The 23,228-nt window shown below is 61.2% G+C and overlaps 1 protein-coding gene across 8 annotated transcripts in view; it reads right to left on the bottom strand.

The window, feature by feature from the left end:
* Nucleotides 1–23,228, bottom strand: part of OPCML (opioid binding protein/cell adhesion molecule like) — a 361,149-nt gene that overhangs the window by 30,055 nt on the left and 307,866 nt on the right. For all 8 annotated transcript variants that reach the window (XM_068916610.1, XM_068916612.1, XM_068916611.1 and 5 more), the window contains one exon: nt 6,032–6,264. In XM_068916610.1, the coding sequence (XP_068772711.1) occupies nt 6,032–6,264 (233 nt within the window). The remainder of the gene's footprint in view (nt 1–6,031; nt 6,265–23,228) is intronic.

The following is a 23,228-nucleotide window of genomic DNA, read 5'->3' as shown; positions in this document are numbered from 1 at the left end:
CACCGCCCCGCTCCGAAGGCGACCCTCGTGGAGCCGCAGCCCCCTCGGCTCGCGGCCGAACGGCCACGGTCTCGCCCCGCGCCATGAACCCGGCGCCGCTCCTGTGGGCCTGAGCGGGCAGAAGACCGCTGAGAGGAATGGCACGTCACCGCTTCCACGAGCACTGCCTCCGACCTTGCATCCGTGCCGACGGAGAGTCGGCACGAGCCCAGCCGGTTTCGGCAGCGGCTGGGAAAGCAGAGCGGCAGCTAGGCAGGACGATGCGGGCGCTCGCCCGACCTCCTTCAGATAGGCCACCTGGCACCAGTGCCCATACCGGACCTCCTAAGGCAGCGAACAAATTCGCCCAGGTTGCTCTGTACCGCCCTGCCGGGCGGCAGGCAGGCAGCGGGTCCGCAGGGCGGCCGATGAGAAGCCCGCGACGCCCGTCCCACCGACAGCGGCAGCGTCGTCAACCTCCCGCGTCCGCGAGCGCGGTGAGGACTGCGAAACACCCGGTGGGCACCGCTCTGCGCTGGGTGCGACCGACCCCGCCGTCTCCCGCGTCCCGCTTCCCAGCGAGCAAGCGTTCTCTGACCGTCTCTGTATATGTAAACACACGTAAATACTGTGTTTCGAATTCATCCAGCCCGGACGTGCCCCAACGCACCACGAAGGTGCCCGAAGGACTCGGACGAGCATCGAGCGGCAGCTCGGGGTCCGCGCCACGGGCCGCCGCACCCCGCTCCCGCCTGCCGGCGCGCGCTTCCCGCACGGCCGGCGCGCCGCAGCGGTAAGGAGGCGCGCTTCATCGGCGTTTATCGCGCCTCGTCTCTTTTCCTCGTTAGCCTCTTTTCCTTAGGCAGACAGAAAAAGCCCTCAGCCCACCTCATCCTCGAGGTGAACAAACCTCCCAAGCGTGGGAGAGAGGCCGCCCCCGAGGTCGGGCTCGGCGCTGCCGCCTTCCCTTTCTCCAGGCTGAGCCGCAGCCGCTTTTCCAAGCCGCAAGGCCGGCCCTCGCTCTCGACTCTCTAGCGTTTTTCATAACGCGCAGCAACATCGGCACGCACGTGAAGCGCTTTCTCAGCTTACGGCACGTTATCAGGGTTTACAGGCCGTCACAGCGGCTTGACTCCGCTCCTCGGCAAGCCGCGGCACCGAGCGCCGCGACGGCTCGGTGCGCCGGGCGCAGGCGGATGCGGCGCGCCGAGCGCGGGGAGGTCCGAGAGCGCTTCTTAAGAGAAGCGGCACCCGAGCCACCCCGCTCGCCCCGCGGCACGTCCTCCTGGAAAGGGTTTCACAGCTGTGCCGGTCCCAGCTCCTGACCCAAAGGCAATGGGAGAAAAGGCAGCCGAAAGGCCGCAGGCGTGCAAACCCTCGTACCGGGGCCCTCGAGCGCAATCTGTGTCACCGAAGAACGGAGCTCTCGAGGGCCGGCGCGGGGCGGTGGCGGAGGATTTAAGGAGCCAGTGGCTATCGGAAAGAAGGGGGGAGAAAAAGCCAATTTGCTTTCGAAACGCTCGCTGCCGAGCTGCGCCCGCCTCCGTGCCGCTCGGAGGGGCCGAAGACGCGGCAACGTCCCCCCGGCGCTTCGGGCCGGTGCCCGGGACCAACGACCCCGACCTCGCCGTGGCAAACGAACGCCTCGCTCTTTAAAACCCTTCCCGGCCCGCAGGGAGGCGCGAGCGGCAAAACACAAGACAGGAAAATGGATAGCGCCGACCAGAAACGAGCAGTAACGATGCAGACAACTGATAGAGGTATTAATGAAAAATCCATGGCGAGTAGGATTAAGGGCAGCACCGAGGAGGGCCCTCTACATAAATCAGAAACAGCAGCGTCTGAGGAATGGCGCGGGCCGTTCTTCGGCACGGAGGGACAATGCCGCCGTTCGCTGCTCAGACCTCCGCGAGACGCGGCGCCGCGCTGCCGGTTCCGCACGTTCTCAACCAACTGCACGCCAGCTAACTCGTACGTTTTCGGAGGCGCCTCTAAGCGGAGGCTCGACGCCAGGAGCCGACATCTGCAGGCATCTCTGCTCGCCCCCGAAGGCCGCTCCCTACGCAAAACCACGGCAGGAACGTCTACGGGACGCGCGCTCCTTCGCGACGCCACCCGACGCCGCCTCTCTCGCTCGACGCCGCGGCCGCCCGGCTCTGCCCGCGTGCTCCGGGTCGCCTGCTTAACGCGCTCTGAGAAGGCTCGCTCGCATCCCCGCGGTCCCGTTCCCTCCTCGGCTCCTCCCGTCTCTTCCGCTCACCCTTGACGCCCTCTCCTCCCGGCAGGCTGCTCCATCCCAGCTCGCTTACCGCTGCTACCCGATTTTAACGGGCCTTCCCCTCCCTCCTCTGTACAGCCTGCACTACGAGGAGGAAAGAAGGCAGGGCTGGTTTTTTCCACGACATTAAGTGCCAAATCCACACTCTCAGCCAAAAAATTGACTCCGAGCTCCACGTTCGAGGCAGAAACAAATTGCATCTGCGGAAACAGCCCGGCTGGAGGAGCCCGTGGCTCTGGCCTGCTGCCTGCCAAGGGCTACTGTCTACCACGCTCTTTCTTCCAAAACGATTTCGCCCCGCAGAGGACGGCGCTGCGGAGCGGTACCCCGGCTCTCCTCCGCGGGCTCACGCATCCAAGCGTACGGGCAGGCGGCTCGGCACAAGCCGTATCCGGGGGCAGGAGGGCTTCCCCGAGATCCCGAGCGCCCGTCCCTTCGGCCCGGAGCTCCCTCGCCTTCGCGCCTCTCTCCAGAGAGCCGCGGGTCCTGACCGCGTTCATCCAGAGCTCTGTGCACGCAAAAGCCTCTGCTTTCGACTAATTGCTCCCACAGAGAAATTATAGCTCCTTCGGCGTCATCAGTACCAGCACAGTCGCTCTGCCACGCGGGCGCCCCTCCCGTTCACCTCGGTTTGCCTGCTGGGGTCTGCCTGGGCTTTCTCTCTTCAGGAGGGAGGGAGGGAGCGACAGAGAAGTCCTGCGCCCTACAGCATTCGCCTTTCGGGTTGCTTCCAGTAAATAAGAGGATTAGGCGGCTCATATTCGACTTATAGTTAACTGCACGCCAGGCATCTCCGCGTTCACGGCTCTGTCGATGACACGCCAAAACACGCACCAGGACACGCGCGCCGTGCCTGCAAGCAGCCGTCCTGTCGCGACGAGGTGGCCGCCGCAACCAAGAACAAGGCAAGAAGATCCTCCGGCTTCCTGCCAGCTACGCTCTTACAAACCGTTGTTAACTGCCTTAATGAACCAATCCCAGAGACATATTAATAACGACACAAAGAGGCACATTTACTGTTGATTGCGAGTCACGGGCAGATTTATCGCAGGGTTGCTAGGAGGGAAGGTCTGGCCCCGCAGTAGCGCAATTAAAACCAAATTGAACACGGGGACGAGGAATCGATAATCTATCCGGGCAACTTTTGGTTTTGCAAAATACAAATATAAATTAATTGACCTGAACACCGTTGCACACGTACAGGTAAGGCGCCGAGTAACCGCAGGGCCGGCCCGAAGCGACCCGCACTCACGCTCCCTGATGACAAAAAGCCACCCGAAGGGCAGCACCTTTACGGGCGGCGGAGCTCTGGAAGGACAGCTCCGAAAATCGGGCAGCCACCCAAGGAGACTGCTGGCCCTTGGTGGCCAGCCTCCCCTGTGCGAGCTCCGCCAGCGCTGCTCCCGGTCACAGAAATCCCAGTTTCCTTGCAATACCGCCCTCTCCGAGCCAGCGTACGGCACGTTGCAGCCGTCGAGCAAACGCGCTGCACCTGAAGCATGAACCGAGTGACCTGGTCACCTGTACGGGGAAGGGCTCCCTCTCCGCTTACAGGAACGGACAAAACACCCTCACAAGCGATTAAACGCTGCTCGCGCACGCCAGGGGAAAAATTATCCCGGCACGCGTAGGAAAGCGCCACTACGAGACGATTAATCCGGGGGCCGACCGTCCCTCGCCTTCCCCGGCCCGACGCCAGCTCTGGAGGAAACGTCTGCATTGCAGACCGCGCGCCTTCCACCCTCGGCGCTCCTCTCTGCTGCGACGCATCCGCACCCCGGCACTTGGCACGAGCGTCTTTGCGGAACAGAAAGGATTTTTGGCCTGGCTTTAATGAGATAAGATAATCGTGCTGGGATTTTAAGGAGGCGAGATATCGGGTGTTATGTGCAGAAGATTTATTACGAGCTGCCGCATGAAAAGGGGGAAAGAAGAGGAGGAGATGTAATCTCGCCTTCTCTCCTGCAAACACGCTCGCTTCGGGCGCACACGCCCTTGCAGCAAACGGAAAAGCCTTCGCTCTCCAGATACGGCCCGCCTTCCCACTGCACACTGCGTCCGCTCTCCCTTCCTTAGCGGCGGTCCCCGATCCGTCTCCAGCTGCAGTGCCGTCGACGCAGAGGGGTCGCAACCGGGGCGACGGAGCCGGCGCTCCCCGAAACCCCTGGGGAAAACGCCGCGACTCAGGCAGGCTGGGAAAGAGGCCCCTGGGTACCGGGACTTCCGCACGCCCTCGAGTCCCTGCGCGCAGGCAGTGTCGTCTCGCTTGACGTGCCGAGCTGCGCCGGGCACCTCGGCCTCGGCCCGGCCCAGCTCCAGAGCGGCGGCGCGCCTCCGCGGCGGAGCGCTGACCCTCTCGGGAGAAGGGAGACGGAGGAGCGGGCGCTCAGCCGCTGCGGCGAGCGCATATGATTTCCTTCGGTGAAAAGCGCTCAGGTACTTCCGAGGGCCTCGCGGGACGGACGAGCCCCACTCGCGACCCGACCGGATGAACCGATTAGACCTTGCGGCAGCTCATCCGCCAACCGAAACGGGCCCGCGAAGGGAGGCGGAGGACATGCCCCTGACGGCCCTCTGCGCCCCTCTGTCCTAGCCAAGCGCTGCCCTCTCCGCCGCCGCACCTCGAGGGCCTCGGACCGGCTCAGGCAGCGCCCGGCGCGTCCCAAGCGGCCGCCGGCGGTTACCGCCGGCAGAGATTTGGCGGGAGGATCCGCACGAAGCGAGCGGGACGCGCGGGGACGTATCCGTCTCCGTCTGCCAGCTCTGCCCACGAGTCACAAGAGAGGTGACAGGTCGGGGGGGAGGTTTCCCTTCTTTGACCGGTGGCCCTAATCAAGCCCTGCCGTTTCCAGATGAGAGGGATAAATAAATATATACATATCTGTGTTGGGTTTTTTTTCCGAGACACATATTGAGGCCTAGAAATTTTTCAGATTTGCTCATTGCAAAATCAATACCCATCAGCTGTTTGAAATTAAAGGAAAGATTAGGCCCTGGTTTTATACACGCTTTATTGTATTCTGAGAGCTTTCTACTCAGCCAGATAAATCTTCTTTAAGAGGATTAGGAAACTTTCATTATCTTTATCTAACCTGAACTAACACTAACTCTGAAAAATTAATCTATAGACCGGACAAAAGCTGATGGCTGTTGCAAAGGAGCGGGGATCCGCAGGCATTTCCGACCGGGGCGGCTGCCGAGACGCTCCGCTCCGGGGGCACAGCTAGGGGCAGGGCCCAGCGCCCCCCGGCCAGCCGCGGCAGCGGGTCTCCGCAGCCTAGTTCCCCGGGGGGATTTCCTCGCACGGCGGGAGGCCTCGGGGCGGACGCATCTGCTGGGGATCGAAGGCTCCGGCGCGTGCGTGGTCCCCCCAGACGATGCTCACTGCAGGCCACCCCAGCTCCCTTCATCCCGTGTCCCAGAGGGCCCAGCCCCGCGGGTCCCAATGCTGCCGGGGCACGTTCCCAGCGAGGACAGGCAAGGCACAAAGAGGGGGAGGCCGGGCCTCATTCCGGCTCCCAGGCATCCTTTTCCCCACGGGTACGGCACAGCGAACCAGCAGACGGCGCGAGTCCCAACGCAGACCCCTACGCAGACCCTGCGAGAGCAGGCGCGAGCCCACACCTCCGTCCCACGCCAGCCGCCGGACAAAGCAACGGATGGCGGTGCGATCCCTTCACCGGCATCGCCACGTGGGCCGCCCGACCCCTGGGAGGCCCGGGCGCCCTCCAGCCGCCTCCAACCGCCGACGCGCCAGCGCGCGCTGAGGCTCACCTTGCACAATCAGATGCACTCGCGACGTCTTGGGGTGATTGTCTGTCTGCACGGAGCAGGTGTAGGGACCTTCGTCGTACACGTCCACGTTATGGATCTTGATGCTGTACTGGGTTTTGGTGTTGGAGAGGATGACCACTCGGTTGTCTATAGACCACTTGTCATTGCCAGCATACAGGATGGTGCTGCGGTTCAACCACGCGACCCGCGTGACCCTGTCGTCCACGGTACACCTGCAAAGGAAGGCAGGCAGCGGTCACAACGGCGGCGGCACGCTCCGGAGGCTGGGGAGAGGGCTGCCAGAGGGCTCTCGCGCCGCAGAGGGGCCTCCCGAGCGGCATCCCTTCTTCCCCACCGCTCGCAGGACCACGCGCCCGGGCGCCGCGGCCGGCACCCAAGTCACCGCCGCCACGTCGGCCGCCGCCACCCGCTTCCCCCCCAGCACGCCAGTTTTCCGAGCGACGGCGGGTTCCCCGGAAAAAGGCACCGTCTTTTTTTGTTGTTGTTGTTATCGTTTTCATCGGAGCTGGCGGGGAGGAACGGCGACGAAAGAAAAAGCGCGCCAAGGCTGACCTCTGGAAGCCACGCCGCCTTGCCGCCTGCCCGCCGGCCCCTCCGCACCACGTTTCCGACGAAGCTGTAAACTTGGCTGACAGTTTGTCTTGGCAGCACGGCCCTCGAGCCGTCCCCGGCGTGATATATACGCCCGCCGCAGGGGGAGAAGGGCCTCGGCACAAACACAGGAAGCAAGGGGGAGAGAGGAAGACGAGCGAAAGCGAGCGCGCGCGCGAAGGAAGAGAAGGGAACATTTGGATAAGCAGCTGTAAATCCTACAAGCGCCTGGAAAACACAGCACAGTCGTTTCAATTATTTATTTCCTGTCTAGCTCGCACCCTCCCCGCTCCCGCCACGAGACGCTGGAAGGCTCGAGAGCTCCGACTCGCAGCGCCGACTTACGCTTGGCAAAGAACGGAGCGGGGAAGGAAAAGGACACTGAAGCGCTCCCAGAGACCGCGGGTCTCTCGGTCCGTTTGAGAGATTTTCTCGATCGCTGTACCTGCACTCCGCAAGAGCACCACGCGCCGCGCTACGTTAAGAGCCGAACGTCTCTCAGGAGCTTTGCCTTTCCTCCCCGAGGGCTGGGGGGAGCCCAGCAAGGAGCGCCCCGTCTCGCGGTGAGAGCACACCACAGAACAACCCGGGGCGCCAGCCAACCGCCCTTCTGCAGCTTCGGGCAGCCGACAGCCGAAGAAGGAAAGACGCTCGACGTCGACCAACAGCCTCGTACCAGGCCCCCTCAGGGCTCGCCCCGCTTGGCAGAGAGGGAAACCGAGGCACGGAAAAGCAGCGGCGAGCCTGCACGTTCGCGGGGGGGGGCCGGCGGGCCGTCCCGCTCCGCGCCGGGCGGCAGCTCGAGCGACGTTGTTAATCGGGCGGAGGGGAGGGGCAACGCTGAGCGTATTTCAGGGTCCCGCCGGGCGCTCGGTTCAGAGGAGCGAGCGATATAGTCTCCGGCAAGCAAGCAATTTTTCCCCGTGCTGTAGCCGTACGTCTCCGCAAGCCACAGCGCGCACGCGCTCCTGCGCAGACAGACGGCCCTCCGGGCCTGCCGCGCTCTCGCCGGCGGCTGCCTGGGATTTTCAACGGGTTGCGGTTTCTGCAGCAACGCGAGCTCCGCTCCCGCGGCCGCTGCCGGAGGCACCGCTGCGGGAGGGCGTCCGCAGAGCCGGGACCCGCCGCCTCCCTGCCGGGGCTCCGCCACCCCAGCCCGGACCTAGGACCACCTCGCCGGGCGAGCGTCGAAGCGCCGTCGAGGCCGCCGGCGCGCCAAGCCCTCGGAAGAAAGGCGCCCGTGCGTCGACCGCCCCGCGTCTCCGCGTCAGGAAAGCGAGCCCTCCCTTTATTCAAATTAACTGGGGGAGAGCTAAGCGCAGCCTAGTTAAGTTCGGCCCTAGGGGATTCCAGTCTAGTGGACTATTACTGCTGTCTCACTTCATTATAATGAATAATAAAGAGATACTTACACACGTTTTCTGTAAATTATTCATCGCGCACGCTGAAAAACCAGGGCAGTAATATGTAAAACAGACAACTCGCGTGTCGGCGCGCGTATAAATATCCAGACGAAAGCGCTTCGAGGTACTCGCCGGTCCCCTCATTAGGGTGACGTACAGGGACGAGGGCTCCAAGTGACAGCGCAGACTCGCTCGCGCTCTCCGGGGGCCAATTCTAACGCCGCCGCCCAACCGCTGCTCTCGCTTCCTGGGCACGGCGCCGCTTGAATGGGCCCAAAGAGAGCCCGAGCCCGTCTTGGCTGTCAGACCGAGCCCGGCACCGGTACGTGACCCTCGGGAGCGTTTCCTGCTCGAGGCCCAGCCACATCAGCGCGAGTCCAGAGCGACTCCGACAGCACGGGCGGCCTCGCTCCCGCGAGAAAGGGCCAGCAGAGCATCCTACTCCCTCGGCCTCGCGGCGCTGCCCGGCGAGCGGTAACGCCCTCGTAAAGCCCAGAGCCCGGGAGGACCTGCTGGCGCTTCAGCCAAGGCAGAGCGCGGCCCGTATCGACGCGCTCCGCTACGGAGGCTGGCCGGGGCTGTTTCGAGTCTGAAACGCAACCCGGGGAGGCGCCCGCCAGGGGACACGCGGGAGCGTTGGCGCGCGCCGCCTGCGGCGCCCCCAGAAGCTAACGGGAAATCTGTCCGGGCAGCGAACGAGCAGCCGCTCCAGGAACGCAATCAGGACGTCATCCGACGTCACGGACGCACCCGTTCCGAAAAGGTCCGGAGCGCGAGAGGCGGCGCGTACAGAGGAAACGCTAGCGAGAGCCCGCCGTTGGCCTTGCTTGCCTGCCGCAGAAGGCTCCTCTGCGAGATCGCTGCCGTGGACGCACCATAAGGCATCGGCCTCCGAAACTCCTTGTTCTAATAAACGCTCCCTCTCCCCGTGCCTAGCGCTTGCTCTTCAGCTCCCGCTAGCGTTCAGCAGCTTTTTTAGCATCGCGTGTCCCTTCTGCGCAGCTTTTCCCTCGTCCTGGACATCAGGCTTTCAAAGGCACGCGCCAATAAATGCCCCGATGCAACCAGCGCCCCGCAAAGTTCTTCGGCGTGCTCGCAAAGCAATCTCCGTGAGCCGCTAAGCCTCCAGCGCCGCCTCATCTGCCGAGCGGTCTTTGCTACCTCTTTCCGATTGACCAGGATTATGATAATGTCTCCAGTAAGCAAACAGGTAAAGAGACTTCTTCAAAGTGTTTAGATAAAGCAGACAAGCTCTGACAAAGCTGGATAATAAAACGGGCCAGGAGGTTTTCCCTTGAAGGGACCTAATTAAGAACAAAGACAAACCCACATTAACATTCTCCTGAAGGCACCCATCTCCTTCTGCAAAGGAACCGCTCTGTTGCAAGCCCGGAAGGAACTAAAGAAAACAAAGAGTGTGTCGGACAGGAGGGAAATAACCCCTTCCTGTCTTCTCGCTTCACCTGGACGAAACGCGGCTGGGAACTGTCTCGGGAGGGAAGCGCGAGCTTCGCTCCGAGCCCAGGCTCCCAGGTTCGCCGAGGGAGCTCACGCAAGGCGCCAAACCTCTGAAGGTCGCTCCGAAGCTGACGCAGTTCGCGCCGCCCAACGGCCGTCCCCCTGCAGCCCCCAAATCTCATCGCTCGACTCCGCTCCAGCCCACTGCCCCAGGGCAGCTCGGCGGAAAACCATCCACGGGGCAAACGCGGAGCTGCACTCGCGTTCACTGCGAACCCTCAAAAACCTATGGGGGGCGGGGGGGATCGCAAGGCCCCAGCCGGCGCTGAAGGGCTGTAACGTTTACAAGGCGGGGACTACCTCCTTCTTGGGTTCCCCATGCAGAAGCCCTCACTTCTCTGTGTCTGGAACAAAAAGGGTTGAAGGGGGGCTCGCAGCCGGCCAGAGGCAGACCGGTAAAAAGCCTCCTCTTCCCCAGCCATACAAAGCAAGGCGAGACTGCAGAGGGAGGACAGGCCAAGGCAGGCCAAAGGACGGCCCGAGCCCGAGAAAACAGGGGCAGAAGCACAAGAGCTGTGCTCTCGCGCCATGGGGGACAACCGTGCCCAGCACGCGTGCCGCGGCCAACCTGGCGGCACTGCGGCCCCGGTTCGGAGGCGGGAAGTAGCATGAGCTGTGACATCTGCAAGGAGCTTTTGGCCTGGCCATCGGGTCTGAGCATCTCTCATATCTTGGCCTGGGATCATAGCGCTGCCTACAGCAAACGGGCAGGGAGGGACGGGGACACACCTCGCCCTCGCTCCGCTACGTAGCCGTGCCTCCGCGAAGCGCAACCCCTCTCCTCTTCTGCGCGTCCGCCCCGGTAGACCATCGCTTCTTCCGGGCAGAAATTTTCGCCCTGTGCGGCACATACGCTCCTACCAGCGCAGCCAGCTGCCTCCCACCTCGCCCGCCACGACCGCTCGCCGTCAGGACCGCTTCCCCCGGGGGCACAGGCCACCAGGAGAGAACCAGAGGCTGCGCTTCGCCCGAGCCGCAGCCCTCGCCACGCTCACGCTGATAAACGCGCGCTCGCTGCACCGAGATCTCGGCAGCCCCGTATGTATCCCTTTGCTCCGCGGAGGAACGAGAGCTCCCGCGCAGATCGCGGCGCTCCGCGGGCGACGAGGGCAACGACCCCGAGAGCAGCAGCGTGAGAAGATGCATGAGGGAGGGACTTGGGGGCAGCGGCACGCCGCGGCTTCCGCTCTAATTGTACCCATTCTTCATCCTTAAATGCTAATTTTGAAGTTTTCCAAGGAATTGTTTCACTTAGTGTCAACAATACAGATAACTCCACCGACACGTTCTTTGCGTTCGGCGGGGAGACGGTGACCGTCTCCCTCCTCCCGGGCCTATTAAGAGAGGCGCCCGCCTCGATCGCAGCAGCAGGCTCACGCCCGGCCTCGTTACTGACGCTGACAGCGCTGTTCCTAGGCACAGCACGTGAAACAACGCCAGCCACCTTCGTTTCCAGCGGTTCCTGCTCCAGATCTCCGCTCTTCCCCGTGCCGGCAGCTTTGCTACCCACAAGGGTCCAGCCTGAAGCCGGACACCGGCACTGCAGCACGGGCTTGAGACCGCCCTCAACACCCACCTCGGGGCGAGCGCAATGCCGTGCCCCGTGAGAGCGCTGGTTCCTCTCTGCTCTTGAGCCTTGCAGGGACAAACGACCCCTCAAGAGTCTGAGAAATAAAACAGGTCTTCCAGACCAGGCTCTCTGGGTGGAAATTATCTCAAGGGCCAGGACGCTTAGGACCACCACGACGCTGATGCACGTCCCAAACGGTTGGGGCGCTCGGTTCACGCCGGCAGAGCCTGTCAGCGGCGACGGGCTCTGCGGGGAACCGAGGCTACAGGTCCCGGGCCGAGCCGCGAGCCTCTGCGGAGAACCTCCTCTTCAGATCGACCTGAAACGTTCCCGCCTGCTTATGCAAACAAACAGATCTATACTTCTAAATACTTTTCCAGCCTTTCAACCTCAGACCATTTTTCACTGCTTGAGGCAAAGTATCTTTTCAAAATGACAAATGGAAATGCCAAAACCGAGTCGCAAACTCGTCGGCTGACCCACTTTTCAGCGACTAAAATATCTGACCCAGATCGGCAGCGAGGGAGAGCTGCGTCTCAGAGCCGGGGCGGGCACGAGGGCCCCGTGGCAGGTCCCGAGGCACGGGCTGGGCGCCCGCGGGCTGAGCGGCTCCCTCGGCCTCGCCCGGGGCTGAGGGTGGCTTTGGCACCGGCGGTAAGTACCAGGGGCCGCCACGCTCGGCTCCGCTCGGCTCGCCGCGGCGGCCCGTGCGAGCCGCAGACCGGCCAGCTACCCGTCTGGCTACCGAAGCCGCCCGACGGCGGCTGCTCGGCGCTTCGGCTGGGGGAGCTTCCCGCTGAAGGTACCTGTGAGAGGGGCAGAACAAACAGCCGGGCACCAACTTCTTTGAGACACACACGCTAATTACATTTTCAGGGGACTCCTATTTGGATTTTTTTCTTCTCTTTGGGTAGTCGCTCCGGCTAGCGAGTTAACAGGCTCCGAACGCCTCTTGCTCCGGGCGGCTGGAGCAAAGGCAGCGGCGATTTATTTGTAATCATCGGAAAGAAACACAGCTCCTCAGAAGTAAACACAAAAGAACAGAACCTGGCTGGGGTCCCACCTCGTTAAACATGCAAATGAGAAAGAGGCCATCAAAACACGAGGCTCCGCTAATCCTCTCCCGACAATGTAAACCGTCAAATTAGCCTGCGGTACAACGGCATCTGCGGCGGGGTTCGCACAACAGATCCCGGAGGGCAGGACGGTGTCTGCTGGGCTTCCATCACTGTCAGCCGTGGTGGCGAGGGCAGAAGGCGCTGCGGGTTTAATTCCCAGTCCCTCCGCCTGGCACCCTCGCTGCGGCCGTGGCTGCGGCAGGGTGCCGAGCCATCCGCCTTTTCCCTTCTCCCGCTCCTCCGATCCTTTCTGTCCGGCGGCTGGAGCCGGGTCGCGTGGTGCCCGGCACGGCTGCGCAGCACACCCCTGGCCCGCGGCCCGCCGCAACGGGCTCCCACTTGCCTCCGGACTCACGAGCTACCACCACGTCCCCAGCACCGCAGGGACCCGGCACGTCGGAGACGGAGGAGACGCGTCCCCGCGGCGTTGGGGCTCAACGGCTGGCAGAGCGGAGCGAGAGCCCGGGCGCGCGACCGCCAGCCCTGCCCTCGCCGCCGCGCTCCCGCGCCGCTGGGCAAGCGCCTTCACTCCGCAGTGCCCCAGCGTCCCCGTGCTAAAACAGAACACGCAGGAATCGCCCGCAGCAGCGGCGGCGCTGGAAGGAAACGTCCCGCTCGGGACCCCGGCGCTGCCTCCTCGTAGCACGACGCCGCAGAGCTCGGCCCAGAGGACTGCCCCGGTCCAGCAGTCCCAACTTTCCTGCGGGCAATTCCTGCCGAGAGAAACCCCGCCACCTTCTGCTGTACCAAAGCAGCGCTCCTGACGTGATGCTGCCTGACAAAGGCACGGCCCCTTCTTGTACAAGGACAGAGCGCTAGTAATTTGAATGGTACGACCAGTACTCGCCTCCGCGAAGATCCCCCAACCACGTCCCGACGGCAAGCCTCGATTTCTGCTTGTTCTACTTTTTCCCGGAGCCTCCCGTTCTCCTCCCTTTGCACCGTACGTGACTCGGCCAAACGACTCCCTCGGAGCCGTACACCGCCAGCTCCCAATGCCGGCAACCTTAATTAAGCGCCTGGCCACCGCTACTTTACCACTCGGACGGCACGACGCCAGTGCTGCGCAAGCAACCTGCGGACCACCGTCAAAGCCCCTCCCCGCTACCAGAGTCCCCCCTTCTCCCTCTCTCGCCCTCCCCCCGCCCCAAAAGCCCGCTGAAGGTTTCGGGACCCTCCTTTCCATGCCGGAGGCACGCGCAGCGCACCGGTCGGCATCTCTGGGAGGATTTCTCTCTGCCGGTTCTCCTCCTGCGGCCTTCTGCCTTGCCGCGACTGAGCACCAGAATAGAAGCCGCTTCCCGTGAAAAATCAAAGCCCAGATTGATACATTAGAGGTTGCTAAATATAAAATAGCCATCTGCGAAGATAATAAGCCTGCGAGGGCAGGGGCTGTCTTGTTAACTCCATTTTAGAAAGTTTAATGGTGTTTTGGTCCATGCCTGCAGCTCCCAGACACTCTAATAATAATAAGATGATGAAGAACGCGGGCGCTGTCTCGGCAACAAAGTCAAATCCTAACTCTACCTGCGCAGCCCCCGAGGGCTAGAACACCGCCAAACAACGCAGGCACGTTCGCACCCAGCGTCCTCAGCATTTCGCGCGGCCTCTGCAACCGCATTGAGAAGCTGCAAAGTTAGAGCTGGGCGCCGGACCGTCGCGAAGTCCGAGCTGACGTCGATTTGGGTGGGGGGGGGGGGTCGCACCCACCTCCTCGTTCAACAGCTCAAACGTCGCTCAGCTCGCCATCGGCAGGGACGTTAGACACCGGCGGCCGAAACGGCATCTCCCTGCCCTGCGCCTGGGTGCCCGTTGCCTCCAAGGGGCTCGCGACTCGCCTGCGCCGCAGCCTGGCAGCCTGCGACCCGACGCTGACGCCCGCGTGGACGGAGCGGGGCTGCGCACGGTGTAGAAACGAATCCCGGTTTGAACAGGGCACGGACAAGGAGAGGGACTGTCAGCGTCCCAGCACTTGCGTGGCCACTGCCTGACCGTAGCTTCTCCCCAAAGCCGGTCCCTGGATTTCCTGAATTAACGCTCCAAAACAAACAGATCCAGAAGACGCAGCGTGCGCTTTTAAAGCAAGCCCTGTTTTTCCTCTCATTGCTAAAGCCCTTCTTAGGCTTCTGAAGCCTTCTATTTTCAGCGTGCATCCAGGCTGGCGGCGGTACCTCCCTGACAACATCCTGACCCGAAACCGGAAGGATGCTTGGACAGCGATAGGCAGTCAAGCACGCTTCTCCGTTCCAGCTCTCCTGATGGTCCCACCGTTTCGAAACGCGAGTCACTCGTTTCTGACCAGACAAACACCCGCATGCTGGTGGCACCGGGTGCACTCAGTAGCTCTCTGCCATCTGCAGAAAGACTTCCACCGACTCCAGGGAGCTCCGGACCAGGGCTTGAGCAGATCCCTTTCCTGCAGGGAAGCACCGTGGCCCTGTCCTTCAGCAGACTGGAGGGAGCCGCGCCTCAAAGTACCGAGCCACCAAACCCTCTGTTACGAACACTGAGAAAATCAGCTTCTCATACATCGTGAGGCTATCACGAGTTCACTCAGGCCGTATCACTTTGTGTACACAGACTCGCGTACAGTCTGTGCACGGACTGTGCAAGCGGTGCCTTCTCACCAGCCAAGTACCTTTCTGCAGCCAAACCAGCTACCAACGGGTGGAGAAGGGAGCCCTGGTGGCCCAGAGCCTCCCGCCGCCCCTCACCGCAGCCTTTGGGCACGCGCACCGTCAAAGCGCTTCCCTTCCGCTGCCGCCTCGCCCCCTCGCGCTGCGGTCCAGCCCCGTCCACGCGCCGTTCCGCTGCCCTTTCGCGGCGGCGAAGATCAGAAGCCGTCAGCCTAAGCCCCCAACGGCAGACAGCTGTTATTAGCTTACTAGAAATTTTCCTAAGAAAATATGAGGCAGCAGCAAAAGGAATAAAGCGGGAGGCCTTTTGATAGAGCAAATCAATGGGGATGTTTATAGAGCAGATGGCACTTAAATGCTAACATCAGAATAAGTCAATGCTTGCATCCACACCTGATCTCCTGAATGGAAATGGAAATGAAGCCCCACTGAGCAGGGGCAGCTATTCCAGGAAAACTGCTCCTGGAGAAATTCCCAGCTGGGCTTGCCTACACTGGCGCGGCTGACTTTGGAAGAAATCCAGCGAGGCATGTTTTTATGCTCAAAAAACCAGCTACAGACTTGCAGCCTCTGCCCAAGGTCACGCGGCGTGCCCCTGACAAAGCCGGGAACTGAATCCCAACGTGCTCCTGGCCCTCGGGCCCTCCTGAGGCACGCGCTCTCTGAGGAAGGCCAAAGCAAGCAGGCCATCTTCACGGCTCCTCTCCAGAGAGGCTACCACGACCCACGGGCCCTTAGCATCACGGCATCGCTCAATGTCCTGGGAAACATCAGCTGGAGCTTCCCACCGGGGATTACTTCGCGCGAGGGCAGGACCCGGCGGCTCACGGGCACCGCGATCCACTGCCCGTTTCTGCAGTCCAGCCCACGAAGAGCTAGGAGGAGGCCAGGTCGGGAGGCCGCGGACCGCGACGGCAAAAAGACGTCTCCTCGCCCCGGGCCCCGAATTCTCCTCCCAACCAGCACGAGACGACCGCCGCGACTAGCCACGACTAGCCCGCGGTCCCGCTCTGCAGCACACCAGGGACAGAAAAGACACAGGCAGAGCGCAGGAGAGACCCGCTGACAATATCGACAGATTCGAGGGTGCTGATTAAGGGACATGATCCAGCAAAAGACCCTCCTCCTTGCAGCCCGGCGTTTGCAGAACCGCGCGCTAGCCGAACACACGCCTCAATCAGCTGCCTGTGTAAGAATTCAATCAGCGCTAATCTAACACAATACAGCACCTGCGCCCCGGCTGATTTCTAGTGTTCTTCAATCAAAAGGAGGAGAAGAAAAGCAGAGTTTATTGCTAGCAGTGTTAGCAGACCTGAACGCTGAAGAACCTGGGGCCCTCTGCGTTTTGTTTTTTCTTTTGCTACCGCTTTTTGCCTTTGTGTTTTTTTTGTCTTCCACCTTCGCAGGCAGAGAGAGACAGAAACGACTGCTTCGCAGTCGCAGTTAGCCACCCAGTTAAGTACCGGAAATTAACAGGCGGTAACACCAGGCTCCGACCGCTGTGATTCAGGCGTCCGGATGGGACTGGCGACGGCCTCCCCCTCGAGTGGGAAACCGGGCCGCTCTCAAAGGGGCAAAAAGCAGGCGCAGCGCCACCGACTTCAGTTTGCAGGTACGGAAGAAGAAAGGATGTTGGCAAACTGATTCGAACGCGGGCCAAGAGATGCCCGGAGCGCATCTGAGACGAAAGGGTCGTCTGTACAGCCTGCGCAAAGCGATCTGAAATCTGTCACTGACTTGCGAGGAGGAAAAATCTGACCGGTACAGCAAGAGCGTCGTCTTCTAGCGGCTGCAACCCAAGCGCAGCATTCCTCTCGACACGGGCGTCGCGCACGGCTGCGGCTGGCCCCCGTGAAAGGCTCCATTCAAACATCGATGCAAAGGGGAAGCACTCATCTGTTCGGGCGACCTGACCTGAAGATACAGGTGCCTTTGGATCGCTACGTCCACTCGAGTCAGGTACTGGGCTACATACGGGCCTAGAGAGATGCGCATAGGACCGCTGAGGTTTGAAGCAGCCCTGGGATCAATAAGCACAGTCAACAGTAACCCAGTAACGTGCCGGTAATTGCGCGGAATGACGTGGAAAAAGGAGGGAGAAAGCAGTTCTTCGGATAACGCTTAACTCCTAAGGAGGACGGCGCAACACGCGGATCAGTAGGAGCTGACGTACCAGTAGGAGCGCGGCACGACGCGGCAAGTTAGCAGAGGGGTATACGGGCGATACCTATGAAACGGTGGCCCAAGGGAAGCCAAGGCGCATGGGACGCTTTGCACGGAAACCAGCTCAGGGCTCCTCCGCATTCAGGGTCCTCCCGCTCCCGTGAGCTCTTCTTGGCCAGCTCGGCGTCGAGACGTTGCAAACTGCACCAAACCGTCAGGTCTCAAGAGATTTCTATCATCCGGACTTTGCAGTTCAGTGCTTCGCCCGAGATCTGTGCCACGCGACGACGTGCGGGCCCTGGTCGGTCGGGTCAGCTCCACCACCCTCTACAGAGGCAAGGCCAGTTCTCCCCAGGGCCCGCGCAGGGGAGGCCGCGAGGCAAAAAAGCTCTTGTTCCGACCCACCCTTCACTACCGCAAAAACTGTCTCGTCTTTGTCACGAGACACTCGCTCCTATCTCTCTGACTCTTAAGGGTAATGGAGAGGTTTCAGTCTGTGGAGGATAAGTCTCAGGTTCTTGGCTGCTTGCCCAGAAGGATTATTTTACATCAGGTTGAGTTCTGTAGTAATTATCTCCAAAACAGCTGGACTGGTGGATAAACTCAGTGTATCTTAATACACAAGACAAGAGCAAATACGGAGAATTAAACCGCAGTTTCAGACTGGCCTGACAGATAGGCAGAAAAACCACTGGCCACTGTTTGGGAGGCTTGAGGTCCAGGGCTCCTCAAAGGTTAGGTGCGGGCAGGCATTTTTCAGTTGATATCGATTCAAAACTTCCCAAGAGAGGAAGGAGAAAAGAAAGAGAGAGAGAGAGAGAGAGAGAGAGAAAAAGGCCAGACGAAGATTTTTCACTCCACAGCTCTCACTGGGAAAAGCACCGTTTTCCTGACCCTTTCGGCTGAAAAGCGAGGACGATTTGATCCTTGCCCAGCTGATGGGCTTGCCGTTTTGCACAGCCTGGAGGTTTTGATAAGAGCCCACGCTTTGCGGGCACTTAACGAAACCCTGCTCGAGCGGCAGCCTTGGGAGCGGCGCCTACCGACGGTCGAGAGAGCCGGAAGGAATGGAAATGCGCCAAATTCCCACTGTTCCCAGGGAGGCGCGGTCCTCGCGCCTGGAGGTCGATCCCTGCACCTCGTTTCACCTTGTCCTAGCAGGACAGAGGGACCGGCCAACACAGACAAACCTCTTCCCAAGCCATATGCCCAAATAAAAGAACCCTGCACCCAAAGAACGGACAAAATGACACAGAAATAAAGGAGCACCTCAACTTCTGTCGGATGGCGCGGCAAGAAGAACTAGCCTGTGCAATTCCTGCCGGCAGAACTAATAGCTTAGAAGAAGAGGGAAATTCTACCGATGGAGGATGAAGCCACATTTCACGGAAAATGCCAGGAAGCGCTCCTGCCAAACGAGAAGTCTGTAAATTACCTGGGTAAGCAATCAGCCCAAGAATATAATTGCCAATTTGCAAAGATTTCACCAACAATTAAGCAAAATAAAATAACCCACCAGAGGCCCTTTCATGCTTGGCGTTCCAGCACCTCCTTTGACTTGTCTACTTTCCGCCTACTCCCTCTCTTCCCGTTCTGAAATTCGGATCGGCTTCTTCACTCAGCCGGCAAGAAGGAACCATCAGACGTCTCAGCTCTCTCTCTCTCTCTGTTGCGATGTATATACAGAAATGGAAACGCTACTAATGTCTATGCTCTCTGGAACGTGACGTTTCTTGCCTCCCAAGTTTGCCAGCCTGAAAGACCACGGAGAGGACGAGAAATGACACGTGCTTAAAATAAATGCGCCTAATGACTGCGATGCTACCACAGACAGAGGACTCAAACGAATAACACAGCTCCGGCAGGGAAACGCTCTTCCGTGAAGAGTTCAATATTTCCACTGCGGTCAAAGGAGCCCACGACAGGCTGAATTGGAGGGTTTTTTTTCTTCACGTCTTTCATAAAGTCGCGTGCATCTTTGAGAGACCTCAGATCGGCTAGCGTGTTACGAGCACCTCGCGTGGCCAAGCCGCTCAAAAGGGAAGACTACGCTGACCGGGCCATCCACAAAAGCCTGGACGCTTCGTCCATACCCTACGAAGGGCCTGAGGCCCCAGGGAGCCTCATGCCTCCGCTGCCCCGTAAGACCCGTCCCGCAGGGGATCCTATTGCAATGGCTCCGGCTCGCTGAAACGAGCCCGGCCGCTGGTGCTGCTCCGCGGAGGGCTCGGAGAAGCAGTTTGAGGACGTCTGCGTCTGCTCGGGAGACGCTTGTGAGTTATCTAGCCTGCTCGGTTCCCCGCTTCCGCTCAGCCCAGCCTCCCCGGCCGCAGACCGCCCCATCTCTCCCGGACGCCCAGTCCTCGAGGCTTCACGGAGGCCGGCTCGCGCGGGCACGACCACGACGAGTCCAGGCCGGGTGCCTGACCCCGGCAACCCTGCAGCGTGTCTGCACAGCCGAACCAGTTCATGCAATTAGGAGGTTTATTTGTTTGAGTTGTACGTGAATATACCAAATTACATTATCAGATCATAGGCCTGCTTCTGATTTATTCCTTCTTTGTTCTTCAAGTCTTCGTACATCTAAGCAATTAACCTCTCAAAGAGCTGGAGAACACATAATTATCCTCATTTGTCTAAACGTCACCAAGATGGCTGCCTTTCAATTAACCTTCTGGGAACGGAGGAAAGTTGGAGTGATACAGTGATCATTTCCAACTTCAGTGTAGGCTTTTTTTTTTAAAGTAATTTAATTGAAATATTCAGATGATAAAATATAGTCAGATAACTGTTACCGCAGGTAACGGGATCAAGAGGGGGCTCGCAATAGAAAAAGAAGTCAAATGAGGTACAGTAATATTATATCAATATGTGCCGCTTCCGTCTAAGAATATCAAAGCGCTTTCGGCTCGTTATCGAACGGAGCCTTTTGCGCTCGCCTGCCGCGGCGTGTGTAAAGACTTGCATCGTTTTCACAAACGGGGAAACTGAGGCAGGCGACCGCTTTAAGGGCCATCCCGCTCCGACAGGGAGTCTGTCGGACAGAAACGCGGGGCCCTGCGACCTGCTACGATTTCCGAGTCCCGACACCTTCCGGGTCCCATCTTTGGGTCAGCCCAAACGCGCAAACGTTCGCGGCAGCGGCGAGTTTCCCCGGGAGCTGCTCTGCCCCCTCCACCCAAAACGATCGCTCGGCAGGCTGATTTCCGAGGGAAGGCGAAGCAGGGATCCAGCACCCGTGGGCTGAGGCCTTCAACACCTGGTCCCGTATGTAAAACCGCAGAGTCGGACTTCAACCGGGCTGCCGCGGCTGGCAAGAGGCGCCGCGAGTGTCTTCTACGGCCACCGCCGGTCAGGACCCAGGCGTCCTGCCAGCGAGGAAGGTCGCTCCCTAACCAAGTTACCCTCAGAGATGCTGTCACGGCAAAGCCGCTTGTGCCGTTGTTTATTTTAATAATGGCAGCGTTTTGCTGAGATAGCGTCTGACACGCTGAGCGAGGTATTAATTCCCACCCGTTGCCTTCCTAATAAACATGCATCGCTTCCACCGGAAAGTGCCAGGTCAAACTTCGCACCCGCGTGAAAAGAGACGCCAATGTTGTCTGTCGCATGTGAATAATATTTATACGCAGACACACACACACACACACACACACACACAAGGAAAAACAAACAGCCCGGCTCTGAAGTTCATCGCATCTCCTCCTTGACAAGCGTGCCTCTTCGATTCATCTCCGCGCCACGGTTCCCCTCACGGCGTGAAATCCTGCCCGCCAAAAAGCAATTGCAGCCTCGCGGGGCTGCTTGCACGGCTTGGCTTTTTGCCTGCCCGCGGGGCGGAGGCGGCCGTGCAGGCACGGGCAGACGGACGAGGGACGCCAAGCGCTGGCCGGCCGGCCCAGCCCGCTCGGCCGCGCCAGCTCGAGATGCGCCCTGCCCATCCGCGTGCGGCGCGCGCCGAGAGCTGGGCCGGCGCTCCCCCGCGTCCCTCGGAGGGGCTGCGGCGCTCGCAGCCCTTATCAAGCCCTCCGAGATCTTTCCGCACACAAGGCGCTGCGCAGAGATGCAGGACACGGCCCCGGAGGAGCCGGCCGGCCGGCGCGTCCGCCGCCACCGGCGCGTGCGGTTTGCCGGGTTAGCGAGCGGCCAGGAGGAAACATCGTGCCCTGCTACTGCGGAAACCGCTGCGGGCTCCTGCGGCCGGGAAGGAGGCTTCCCCGCGGCGCTCTTGAGCCCGGCCCGGCAACGCTAACCCGAAAAGCAGTGACCGCAGACGCCCGCGCCGGGATCGCTGCGTCCACCCCGCTCCCGGCGGGACGGGGCCACCCGGGGCCGGCAGCGCCGCCCCGACCGCCGCTGCCGGAGAAGGGAGACGCTGCGCCGGGAGCGGGAACTCAGTAACGGCCTTCGACGGCTCCAGGCGTCTCCAGGAAGCAGTTACGGGCTCGCTCACAGACACGCGAGCGAAATGGTTTCCTGCAACCATAACGCGAAGCGTTTCAGGAGCCTCTTATGAAACGGTGCCGTGCTCTCTTACGGGAGACCCCTGCGGGGTTTAATTATAGGAGTTTCCTTCCCGAGACATCCCCGCTCGCCGGAAAACCCCCGCTGCGGTCTCGCCGGCACGCAGCCGAAGGCGCCGCTGGTCGCCGAGCCCGCGTTCCCCATCTACTCCGGGCGCCGCAAGGCCCGGGAGCCCCCGCAACCGCAAACACGACGAACGCCCTCCGGGCTGAGCCGGCGCGCGCCGCTGCCGGGCGCGAGACAACCCGCTGCCGCGGGCCAGCTCGGGCGAGGGGGGCCGACGGCTGCCTGCCTGCCCGTCCGCCGCAGCCAGGCGCCCCTTATCCCGCGCCGGGGGAAACTGCGCCGCGGGGAGCCGGGGCGGCTGGCGCAGAGCCAGCAGGAGAGACGGGCACGGAGCTCTGCCTCCCGCCTCGGCAGCGGCCCCGCATCCTCCCGCCCGCCCCTCGCTTGGGGATCAGCGTCGGCGCCGAGCGCAGCCAGCCGGCTGAGCCGCGCGGGCAGGAAACGGCGCGGGAAAGCAAAAGGGCCCGTGTAAGGGACTCCATAAAACCGCGGCTCCCCTCGCGCGTTTATCTGGAGAGATGGAGCGAGGATAACACAATAGCCGCCGAGTTTATTCTCAGCCCCGTCTGACGGCGACATAATTAAAATGCAAGCTGGAGTCGAGGTACCTATCGATAAATCTTTGCTTTTGGCTCTTAGGCTTGACAGGAAGCCTATACCTGGCGAGGGCAGTTCAGGCGGAGGGGGAGGCAGGAATAAAGGCTGTGGTTTATGGACGGCCATTTTAATGTTTCGTTTGAGTAATGGGCCTTGCAAATTAGCACCCCGGCGGCCTGAAATACATATTTTTCCAAGGACACGCAGGCTCCCGATCCGACAGGTGATGTGGGCAAACAGTCCCCGAGGGGAGCTGCGATTTCAGCGCGTCTCGGTTGCAGTCGTATTTTATTCCAGCCAGGACGACGACAGAGATAGCAGAGGGCTCGGGGGGGGGGGGGGAAGGGGGGGGATACAAAGGCTGGGGGAGGAAATGGAGCAGAAAACGACCCCGCGGCGCGCTCCTTTCCTCGCAGGGCCAAAACGCGGCGTCTCTGCCTCTCCCTGCAGCTGGTTTGAGCGGTCGGTTTTGCACGGAGACTTGCAAACGCCTCGAGGCATCGCTGCCACTGCAGTTTCCACCTGGGAGACGGGGCGGGGGGGGGGGGGGGGCTGAATCTCGGGGTCGGCCCCGAGCGCTAACGGAGAAACGCGAGCCGTGCGCGAGGTGCGGCGGCTCCAGCGGCAACGTTGCAGGCGTCGAGGAGGCAGAAAAGGCTGCAAAGCGCTGCGCTAACCCAGCGAGGGCCTGCAGGAGCGCGCGGGAGAAATACTCGCTGCTCAACACGAGGGGGAGCTCGGGCCAGCGAATGCAGGGGCGCAGGGACCAGAAAGTGGAGCCGGCCCGCTCGTCCCCTCTCCCCGTCCCTCCCTCCATCTGTCTCTCTCCTCTGCTTCCTTCCCCGCTTCCCTCCAGCTCACCGCAGCGCCTTGCCATCGCCTCCCCCCCGCTCCCCGGCGCAGCCTCCGCCGCATCCTCCTAACACGAAAAGGGAGAAGAGAGGCTCGCGTACCAGGAGGACGCGCCGGCGCTGCCCCCCGCCGCGCACA

This window comes from Struthio camelus, chromosome 22 (assembly GCF_040807025.1).
Source record: "Struthio camelus isolate bStrCam1 chromosome 22, bStrCam1.hap1, whole genome shotgun sequence".
Taxonomy (NCBI): domain Eukaryota; kingdom Metazoa; phylum Chordata; class Aves; order Struthioniformes; family Struthionidae; genus Struthio; species Struthio camelus.
The sequence above is the reverse complement of the archived record's forward strand: the minus strand, read 5'-3'. Positions and strand labels throughout refer to the sequence as shown.